Raw genomic sequence first — 11736 nt, 5'->3', positions numbered from 1 at the left:
GGCTGAGGGGAGGGGAGGATGGGGGTTATTAATTAATTGGCATAGATTTTCAATTTTAAAAGATGAAAAGAGTTATAGAGATGGATGGTGGTAATGGTAGCACAATATTATGAATGTATTTAATGTCATTGACTGTTCACTTAAAACCAAGATGGCAAATTTTATCACAATTTTAAAAAATTTAAAAAAAGAAACCTATTAGAACATATCCATTTGTTCAAATATATGCTGGTTGTCAGCTATTTGCAGAATGTACTGCTGCCAGTACTCAACCTCTCATGTATTCCAAGCCAAATCTGATATGGCTTGAGACGCTTTTTTTAAGAAAGAAAAAGCAGACTTGTACATGTTTTCTTATTTTATTAAATCTTACTAGTATTCCTTAAGGAATAAACACATAGGTGAGTAGGCTACAGTGAAGAAATCTTTTTATAAGAAAGTTAAGACATGAAAAGATATTTCCAGGCTTTATCTTCAGTGATGTTTCTTATCTTTTTTCTGGGACTCCAGGTAATATTCAGCCCCTACAGCTACCACAAATGCAGCAAATCCCCACTTGAATCCTTTTAATAATGCTCCAACAAAGGAAACATTATTTGCAAAGCCACCCATGTATCTCCAAGCTTCATTGCTAGAGGGGAAAAAAAAGGGGAAAATTATAATCACATATGACTTATTCATTAAGTAAAATAAATTTGATTTTCACCTTTCTAACGACTTAAATGCTACCTTATATAAGATAATTTAAGTGGATCACAATAGGAATTGTTCTGTGGTATAAGGTAAGTAGCTCTATATGCTCAGATCTCATATATGAAATACAAGAAAAAGCACTTGATGGTTTCATATTTCACAGTCATAATACTCAGAATGTTACAGAATTCTCAAATGCAAGACTCACCTTGGCCTATCCATCACAAGTCAGTTGTATAGCTTTGCCCATGCTAGTCATTATAGCTTCATGGAAAGAGGAAGTTAAGAGACTTGGGTATTAATCTTAGCTCTGCCACTTTATGAGATACACACCTTTTAAGCTCAACAAATTACTGTTTCTTCTACTCCGTAATGATTACTATCAACCTTATAGTGTTATTATAAAGATTAAACAGAGTAATGTATGATGTATTTCGGCACAAAGAGTACTACTAGATACTACTATTACTATTCAATGGGATCATTGCTTTTCCCTGTCATATAAGTCTGAACTTTAGAAGATTAATTTCTTGCTATTGGTAATAGTTCTTTTGAGTATCCAGAACACAGAAGGAAACAAATCAGAGAGCTCCAGTGAGAAAAAGGGTTCTATCACAGGTACGGATAAATCATCCTACTTAATGATGAAAGACTGCATGCTTTCCCCAGTTAGGAACAAAACTAGGATGTCCACATACACCACTTTTATTCAATATTATATTAGCAGTGTTAGCCAGTGCAATAACTCAAGAAAAAAAAAATTGAAAGAAAAGTGCAGTCTTTGTAGATGAAATCATCTTCTATGAAGTAAATTCTAAGAAATCTCTGAGAAACATCTGCTAGAACTAAAAAGTCAATTTAGCAAGGTAACAAGATAAAGTCAATATATAAAAAGCAATTATATTTTTATACACCAGCAATGGACACCTGGAAACAGAAGTTTAAAAATACTATTTATAATAGCATAAAAATATGGAATAATTCAGGATAAATTATGTACAAGACTGTATAAAAACTGCTAAGAAAATTAAAGGGGATCTAAATTGTCCATGGACTAGAAGATTCAACATTGTTAAGACATAAATCATCCTCAATTGAGCTAAAGATGCAAGGTGATCCCAATTAAAATTCAAGCAGGCTTTTTGCGGAAACTGAAAAGCTCATTCTAAAATTTAAATATAAATACAATGAACCTAGAATAGCTAGCACAGTATTTTTAAAAAAATCAGACATCTCATTTTATACTATCTGATCCAAAGATAGTGTTGTATTGACAAAAGATAGACATATTGATCAAGGTAACAAAAAGAATCCAGAAATAGTCCACACAGATATTGTCAATAGATTTTTGACAATGGTGTCAAGGTCAACTAATGGGGAAAGACAGTCTTTTAATATACAGTGCTAGAACTGGATGTTTATGTGCAAAAACTTTAACCTTCATCCTTACCTCATATGACATTAAAAATTAACTCAAAATGGATCATATACCTAAATGGAAGAAAGAACGCTATAAAAGCTTCCAGAAGAAAGATTAGGAAAATCTTAGGGTGCAAAAAGCACAAACCATAAAAGAAAAAAATGCTAAATTGGGACTTCATCAATATTTAAAACTGTCTTAAAGACATTATTAAGAAAATGAAAAGATAAGTCATATTCTGGGAAAAAATCTGCAAAACTTTTATCTGATAAAGGACTTGGGGACTTTCCTGGTGGCCCAGTGGCTAAGGCTCTGTGCTTCCAACACAGAAAGCCTGGGTTTGGTCCCTGGTTGGGGAACTAAGATTCCCACATTCTTCAGTGGGACCAAAAATAAATAAATAAATAAAATCATTTAAAACAACATATATATACTCTTATAATTCAATAAAAGAAAAACATTCTGATAAATAAAATGGGCAAAAGATCTGAATAGACACTGCACCAAAGAAAATATACAAATGGAAAATAAGCATATGAAAAGATTCTCATGATCTTCATTCTTCATGGAAATGCAAATTAAAACCAAAGAGATGTTATTATCACATTCACTAGAGTGGCTAAAATTAAAAGGCTGATAATACCAAGTATTTTTTTTTTTTGGCCACACCACAGGGCATGCTGGATCTTAGTTCCCCAGCCAAGGATTGAACCCACACCCCCTACAGTGGAAGCACGGAAGCAGAAGCATGGAGTCTTAACCACTGGACTGCCAGGAAAGACCCAATACCAAGTATTAATGAGGACACTGAACAATGAAATTCTCATACATTGCTGGTTGAGAATGCAAAACGGTACAACCATTTTGTAAAACAGTTTGGCAGTTTTTCTTTTAAAAAACAAACAAACAAAAAAACACTTTTCAAATGATTCAGAAATCCCACTGTTAGGTATTTATTCAAGAGAAATAAAAGCATATGCTCACACAGATTTGTACTTGAATGTTTAAAGCAATTTTACTCATAATAGCCCAAAACTGGAAACCCAGACGGAACTGGTGAACAGTAAATAAAATGACATATATGCATACAGTGGAGTAGTACTCAGCAATAGAAAAGAAACTATGCTATAAGTTAACAATGTACCTAAGTCTCTAAAGCATTATGCTAAGTAAAAGTGGCCAGAACAAAAGGTTATAGATTGTATAACTCCAATTGCATGAAATTCTAGAAAAAGCAGATCAAGGGTTGCCAGGGCCCAGGGGCAGGATAGCACTGAGTACAAAGGGTCATGAGGGAGCTTTTTGGTATGCTAGAAGTATTCTGTATCATGTCTGTGGTGGTGGTCACATAACTGTACATATCTGTCAAAACTCACAGAAAGATACATTTAAAATAGGGTGAATTTTACTGTAAGTGATATTTTAATAAAGCTGATCTTAAAACTTAAACGTAAAAAGCCATTTTCACTGATTTTTTTTTTAAAAGAGATATATTGAAAAGGAACATAGATACTGTTTCTCTAGGATAAATTCTATCTAAATTATTTGATTGTTCTTACCGGCCCCATGGATCCCTTAGTCCTCGTGCAGCCAGTTTCTCCTGGACAGTTTCTAATGGTGTCCCTTCTATCTTCCATTGTTTATAATCTGGAAGTTCCATTTTACTAGGACCATGTTCATGTCCATGTCCATGGGCCATGTCTATAGAAAAAAATTAATTTAAGGGAGAAATACATACATTACAGATATCAAGTACCCAAGTTTACTATTTTCTTTAAGGCAAAACATTTAAAGTGACTTTTGAAAAGAGAGCCAATATTTGAAAACTCTAAGTTAAGAAATTTTATTAAAGTGTCTTATTACATAACTAATACATGTTCATGGTTTGGAAATATACATACACAAGATATAAAAAGAGCCCATCACTAAGAGAGAACATTTACTATTTGGTTTATTTCTTAATTATAATAATAGGAAACATTTATCATGCCCTATGTGCCAGGTGCACTATGTTAACACAATTTAAGTGTCGACTCTGTTACAGTCTTCCTAAAACAACTCTTTGAACTTAGATTACTATTATTATCTTCATTTTATAGATGAAGCCAAAGAGGCACCAAGAAACTAAGTACCTTTCTGATGGTAACAAAAATAGTCAATGGTACAGCTGAGTTTTGAACCTTAAAGCTTCATTTCAGAGCCTTCGCTCCTAACTTTTAAGCAATACTGTCTACTTGTTTTTTTAAGTCTTTCACAGTGCATGAATACGTATAATAAAATATTGTATATACTGTTTCATTACTTGCTTTCTTCAGACAATTCTTTAAAACTGCAGTATTACTGTGGTTAATATATATGGATCACATGAACTTTTTCTGTGAAAAGCCACACAGTAAATATTTTAGGCTTTATTGGTCACGAGGTAAAATCAAGGATATTATGTAGGTACTTATATAACAGGAGAGAAAACAAATTTCCATAAATATCTTACTAATATAATTCAAAACATAACAGCTGAGTATAATTTTTGTAATACAAGTCTTCTGATGGAAAAAAATGCAATTCCCTCTAGGTGGGTAACATTTTGCTTAACAGGGGCTCAAAGTTTAGTGTTCCTTAGTATCAAATTGATTGTAAATGTTCATCTGTAAAAATTCTTCTTAGCTCACTGGCCACATAAAAACAGGCAATGGGCTGAATTTGGCCAGCAGGCCGTAGTTTGCTGACTCCTGTAGTAGATCAACAGAGACTTTTAAAAACATTTTTTATTGAAATATAGTTGACCTACATGTGTTGGGTTTCCCCAGTGGCTCAGTGGTAAAGAATCCACCTGCAATGCAGGAGATGTGGGTTTGATCCCTGGGTTGGGGAGATCCCCTGGAGAAGGAAAGGGCAACCCACTCCAGTCTTTTTGCCTAGGAAATCCCAAGGACAGAGGAGTCTGGCAGGCTATAGTCCACGGGGTTGCGAAGAGTCAGACATGACTTAGCGACTAAACACACACACACACACACACGTTGTGTTAGTTTCATGTGTGCAGCAAAGTGATTCAGACATATACATACATAAATATAAGTATTCTCTTTTTTATATTCTCTTCCATTAACAGAGTCCTAGGACCCCCTTTTAATCAATGTTTGCTTAAATAAAATTGCTCCCAATGATCAGTCCTGGGTGTTCATTGGTAGGACTGATTTTGAAGCTGAAATTCCAATACTTTGGCCACCTGATGCAAAGAGCTAACTCATTTGAAAAGACTCTGATGCTGGGAAAGATTGAGGGCAGGGGGAGAAAGGGACGACAGAGGATGAGATGGTTGGATGGCACCACCAACTCAATGGACATGGGTTTGGGTGGACGCCAGGAGTTGGTGATGGACAAGGAGGCCTGGCGTGCTGTGGTTCATGGGGTCACAGAGAGTCGGACACGACTGAGTGACTGAACTGAATGGGTATATAAAGATTTCAGTTTTCTAGTGTTATTTTTAAAAATAATACAGAAATAAACTTGAGCTCAGTCCCCAGCTACATTGTTATGAATTTCAAATTATGAAGGTATGAATTAATAATGCTATACTGTAATTTGTGTAAGATTAGCAGTAGCAATTCTATAATCACTGCTTTCCAGAAATAAAACCAAACCAAATAATTATTACCATTTTGTCTGCATTTATAAGTATAAACAAGTCCAATAATAAGGCAGGATTCCTACACTGCATTTTAGAAGACAGAGGTAATTATTAGATAGTGTATACTAAAGACATATTATGTGAAGCACTCATTTCATTAAACAATAGTTCCCAGAATATGGGGGACAAAATTGTACAAAGTAATTTCAACAAATCAGCCAACACTTATGTTTTTATTTATAGACATTAAATTGGTTTAAAACATTATTTATTTAAATTAAATTTATTTAAAACATTATGTTGATGACTTCACATTTAAAGGAGAATAAAAACCAATACCCAACAAACACAAGTTAAAACTACAACATTCACAGTTTTGAATAAAACATTTAATCCATTATTTCATTACTGTTCAGTGGATTCAATAATATAAAGGAAACAAATTATGGTTTCAGGTTTCAGTCTGACTTTTGAGATTCAATACATTATCACAAAAGAAATACTTTTAGAAGCATTTAATTATAATGATAAAATGTTGGCTTCTTCAGATTACGTTTTCAAAACTTTTTTTTAATTCATTTTTAATTGAAGGATAGGATAATTATAATATTGTGTTGGTTTCCGCCACATATCAACATGAATCAGCCATAGGGATACATATGTCCCCTCCCTTTTACATATGAGCCTCCTTCCCACCTCCCACCCCATCCCACCTCCCACCCCATCTCACCTCCCAGCCCATCCCACCACTCTAGGTTGTCAAAGAGCCCTGGTTTGAGTTCCCTGAGGCAAAAAAAAAATTTTTTTAAATAATGTTTCATTCCAAAAATCTTTGGATTACAAGGCAAATTCTTTTTTTGGAAATTCTAGAACATTAAACCTACTAAAGTATCAATGTACTTTAGAAGAAAATACAAAACCAAAGGTCAATTTTTTATTAAAAAACTTGATTTTTAAAATGAAAATTGAAATATTACTATGGTATAAAGGCTATCTCAAAGTTATAATATTACTATGCTCAAAATATTAAGTAATTTGGGAGATAAATCTTTGAAAAAAAAGTAAGTATACATGAACACTCATTTCTCCTAAACAAATTTCCTCTAATAAATTCAATGTATTTTCTCTTCTATCTAATTAAAATACTTCAGAAAGAGTCCCTTTATAGGGATTTACTAAGTATTTCAACGAATTTTCAAAAAGAACAAAAAGTTGAACAATATTTTTAGGGAAGCTTCATTTACTTTTAAAATTATTTCTCCTTCAGAATAGCCATAAATCAGACAATGATATCCTGATCTTGGAATTCTACTGAAATGCAGGCTTTGGTGCTGTACAGATCTGGTATTAAACCCTGCTGCTGCTGCTGCTAAGTCGCTTCAGTCGTGTCTGACTCTGTGTGACCCCACAGACGGCAGCCAACCAGGCTCCCCCATCCCTGGGATTCTCCAGGAAAGAACACTGGAGTGGGTTGCCATTTCCTTCTCCAATGCAGGAAAGTGAAAAGTGAAAGTGAAGTCGCTCAGTTGTGTCTGACTCTTAGCGACCCCATGGACTGCAGTCTACCAGGCTCCTCCGTCCATGGGATTTTCCAGGCAAGAGTACTGGAGTGGGGTGCCATTGCCTTCTCCGAGTGCACCATTAACAGCTGTAAAATCCTGGATAAATCATTTTAATCTTGCTGAACTTCAGTTTCTTCATAAAACATGAAGTTAGAACCAACCTTACAAGACTGTAAAAACACACTGTGATGATGTGACTTCCACTTTCACACCCAGGTGGTGAGAATGCAATTTAACACAACCACTGTAAAAAACCTTGGTATGACCCAGAAAAGTTAAAACATTTGAATATCTTGCATGTGTGCATGCTCAGTTGTGTTGAATGTGCGACCCCATGGACTGTAGCCTGCCAGGCTCCTCTGTCCATGGAATTCTCCAGGCAAGAATACTGTGGGTTGCCATTTCATCCTCCAGGGGATCTTCCCGACCTAGAGATAGAATCTGCACGTCCTGCATTGGCAGGTAGATTTTTGTTTTGTTTTGTTTTTTTAACAACTGAGCCCCGTGGGAAGTCCCTTGAATATCTTATGGCCTAGCAATTCCAGTCATAGGCACTGTGTTTTTATAAATACATACATACATACATATATATATATATATATATATACACACACACACACACATATATATAAATAGCATATTCTGTAAGGGTAAAATAAAATACACCAATTTTGAAGACAGCATGAAGAAATGCATTTCATTAGTAGCTTTTAAAACTGAGTACATTTAAAAATGATATTTTGAATATATATACTGGGCTACACAAAATATACTATTAAAAATAATTTAATGTTTCTTAACCAACACAACATTGTAAAGCAGTTACCCTCCAATTAAAAGCAAATAAATTTTAAAAATTAATTTTGTTTCTTTATACTTTTTTAATATGGCTATTAGAAAATTTTAAGTACGTGGTTTGTAATTATATCTGCATTAGACAGCACTGCTCTAGAGAAACTCTTGCATCTGTATAACAGGTTTATGTTATAAGAATCTTTCTAGTCATATTATTTACGCTTGCCCCAAACTGTAAACAACTCAAATTTACAACTATGGAAGAGTATGAATGAATTTCACAAACAATGAGCAAGGGGTGAGTCAGAAAAAATATATATAACTTTTAATGCCATTTATATTAATGAAAAAAACCTAACAATTCATTTTTTAGCAATGCATCGTGGAAAAATTTAAGTGAAACAAATACATGATTATTACAAGGTAGGAAAGTGGTTACCTCCTGGTGGAGATGGAATCACAGAAACTCATTCACAGAACTTCTAAGGCAGTGTTTTTCAAAGTATTGTAATTACTGTACCCCAAAAGAGCTTTTTTAGACCTTTTTTTCCGTTAGTCATATTCTCACCTTACCCCTCCACACGAAATTTTAATACCCCAGTTTATGTACTATGGCTTTTTGGAGGGCCACAAACCATTGTATTGTTAATATATCAGGGTGTTTTTTTTTTTGTCCTCTCATCCCCACCCAACAAGAACCAATTTTTACTGACTTAAAGACAATCATCTCTGTTGAGAATGCATATTTTAAACTTTTGCCGATGCTTTATTTCCTAACCTGAAAGTTGGCGAATAGATGGGGAAACAATGGGAACAGTGACAGATTTATTTTCTTGGGCTCCAAAATCACTGCAGATGGTGACTGCAGCCGTGAAATTAAAAGATGCTTGCTCCTTGGAAGAAAGGCTATGACAAACGTAGACATCATATTAAAAAGCAGAGATGTTACTTTGCCAACAAAGGTCCGTCTAGTCAAAGTTATGGTTTTTCCAGTAGTCGTGTATGGATGTGAGAGTTGGACCATAAAGAAAGATGAGTGCCAAAGAACTGATGTTTTTGAACTGTGGTGTTGGAGAAGACTCTTGAGAGTCCCTTGGACTGCAAGGAATTCAACCAGTCCATGCTAAAGGACATCAGTCCTGAATATTCATTGGAAGGACTGATGTTGAAGCTGAAACTCCAATACTTTAGCCACCTGATGCAAAGAATTGACTCCTTGGAAAAGACCCTGATGCTGGGAAAGATTGAAGGCAGGAGAAGGGGACAACAGAGGATGAGATGGTTGGATGGCATCACCAACTCGATGGACATGAGTTTGAGCAAGCTCCGGGAGTTGGTAATGAACAGGGAAGCCTGGCGTGCTACAGTCCATGGGGTCGCAAAGAGTCGAACACGACTGAGCGACTGAACTGAATGGGATCAATTGTTTGCTTGACTGTAATTTGTTTAAATGTACTTATGTTTTATATAGCCTTCTGTTATGTATCAGGCTCCTCTGTCCATGGGATTTTCCAGGCAAGAACACTGGAGTGGGCTGCCATTTCCTTCTCCATCTGCTATGTATATGTCACAATAAAAACTAAAATTAGATAAAGTGACTTAAATTGTGTCAAGGTTTCAGTAAGAGGTGATTAATTTCCATTTCAGAGCTGCTCAAATAAGAACAGCAAGGAAATTAGTTCAACAAGGAAAGAATATGTAATCACTAATTTTTTCCCCCACCTCATTCTATCTACATCTGAAGTGAACCTATAAGTTTGGTGAAGATCAACCTCCACTAAAGGGAGCTGGCTCTAGTACAGGAAGAGTGCAGGCATACTTTCCCTAAGAAGGAAATAAATGGGTAATGACACTTAAAATATACATAATTTCACAGTTTACAAAAGACTTTGAAGTATATGTTTCAATTTCTCATTTAAAAAATTGTGATTTCCATAGGAAAATTAGAAAATTAAAGATAAATGAACTGGTTTCACCTTTAGTGTCCCTTTCAGTCCCTGCATCTGTGTATGCTGCTGCCACTGCTAAGTCCCTTCAGTCGCGTCCGACTCTGTGCGACCCCATAGATGGCAGCCCACCAGGCTCCACCGTCCCTGGGATTCTCCAGGCAAGAACACTGGAGTGGGTTGCCATTGCCTTCTCCAGCATCCGTGTATAGGCAATTTAAAAAGAGTAATCACACTAAACATTAATATGATGACTTTGTATCTCCTTTTCATTTTAACTCTGTCATAAACATTCATGCCAGAAAAATCTTAGTTAAAAGTTACTACAGGGACTTCCCTGGTGGTCCAGTGGTTTAGAATCTGCCTTGCAATGCAGAGCAACTAAGCCTGGTGTGCCACAACTGCTGACTGCCACAACACTGATACCAAGCACTGCAATGAAAGGTCACACATGATACAACAAAGATCCCATGTGCTGCAACTAAGGCCCGACTGCAATCAGATAAATAAATATTAAATCTTCATAAATAAATAAATAAATAAATAAAAGTATACTATACATCCCAGGTGGCTCAGCGGTAAAGACTCCGCCTGCAATGCAGGAGATGCGGGCTGGAGCCCTGGGTCAGGAAGACCCCTTGGAGGAGGAAATGGCAACCCATTCCAGTAATCTTGCCAGGAAAAATCCCACGGATAGAGGAGCCTGGTGGGTTACAGTTCACGGAGTCGCAAAAGAGCCAGAGACAACTGAGCAACTCTCATGTGGCTCAGCGGTAAAGAATCCGTCTGCAATGCAGGAGATGCGGGTCTTGGGTCGGGAAGATCCCCTGGAGAAGGAAATGGCTACTCACTCCAATATTCTTGTCTGGGAAATTCCATGGACAGAGGAGCCTGGTGGGCAACTGGCCATGGGGTAGCAAAAGAGCCGGACACGAGTTAGCGACTAAAGAACAACAACAACAAACACAGGCTCGTGAGGAAGGCATTGTAAATTTACAAACTTTCAATTAGAGGATGCTTGTGCCATCATTCGACTCAAAGGTAAACCAAAAAAACACGGGGTGGGGGATGTTGAGGGTGGCAGAGGAGGGAAAAAAGTGTCTGGATCACTACAGTGATTCTCATTACATCCTTCTACAGCCACCCCTCACTACTCCAGGACTTCATAGTTCTCTCCTGCTAGTTCTTCGATTCTTTCCCTCTTGAACACTCTCATCATCCTCCATTTAGTCTCTCCCTTTTGACAATCCTCAGAATAAAGTCTCATTCTTATTCCCGAGCGAGAGATCTCCCAACAGCTCCCCAATTTACCTGACAGCAATCTGACCTCTCAGGACACTCAAAGATTCACCCCTCCAGTCAGAGGCAACCGGAAACGGAAGCTGTAACCTCGAGTTACTTACGGCAGGAAACTAGAGGAGAATTTAAACATGCTGGCCCGGTGTCACAGATCCCTAGACCAGTGGAGGTGACATGAAGGAGGCTTGAAGTGGACATTTTCCCCGCACATCTGCGCATCTGTAGTTTGACCGAGGTAAGGGAAACTGGAGGACAGAGGGTGGGGAAGACGCGACGTCGTCCTTTCTAGGAGTCCGGAATCTTTAGACGCTGCACAGGGGGAGGGCCGCAGGCATTCTGCTACCAATCAGCGGCACCGTTGTTGGAGCGTGGAATCACCCAATGAGAGGGCTA

General features: G+C 36.8%; 2 protein-coding genes across 3 annotated transcripts in view; one reads left to right on the top strand and one right to left on the bottom strand.

Moving 5' to 3' along the window:
* Positions 1 to 340: 340 nt before the first annotated feature.
* NDUFB3 (NADH:ubiquinone oxidoreductase subunit B3) lies at positions 341 to 11632 on the bottom strand. 2 transcript variants are annotated; one of them, XM_081581861.1, is made up of 3 exons: positions 11448 to 11632; positions 3673 to 3814; positions 341 to 631 (listed from the first exon to the last, which is right to left on the bottom strand). In XM_081581861.1, exons 1-3 carry the CDS (start codon positions 11560 to 11562, stop codon positions 475 to 477), a joined length of 414 nt encoding a protein of 137 aa, XP_081437987.1. In that variant the 5' UTR covers positions 11563 to 11632; the 3' UTR covers positions 341 to 474. The 2 variants fall into 2 exon arrangements, with proteins under 2 accessions (XP_081437987.1, XP_081437988.1); XM_081581862.1 differs by lacking the exon at positions 11448 to 11632 and adding an exon at positions 11356 to 11405.
* Positions 11437 to 11736, top strand: part of HYCC2 (hyccin PI4KA lipid kinase complex subunit 2) — a 62645-nt gene continuing 62345 nt past the window's right edge. Inside the window, exon 1 of the mRNA XM_081581832.1 lies at positions 11437 to 11578. The gene's annotated coding sequence lies outside the window, so the exon portion shown is untranslated. The remainder of the gene's footprint in view (positions 11579 to 11736) is intronic.

Source organism: Giraffa tippelskirchi, chromosome 3, assembly GCF_054371585.1.
Source record: "Giraffa tippelskirchi isolate mGirTip1 chromosome 3, T2T-mGirTip1v1.2.pri, whole genome shotgun sequence".
NCBI lineage: Eukaryota > Metazoa > Chordata > Mammalia > Artiodactyla > Giraffidae > Giraffa > Giraffa tippelskirchi.
Note: the sequence above shows the minus strand (reverse complement) of the source record. Positions and strands in the feature narration are given on the sequence as shown.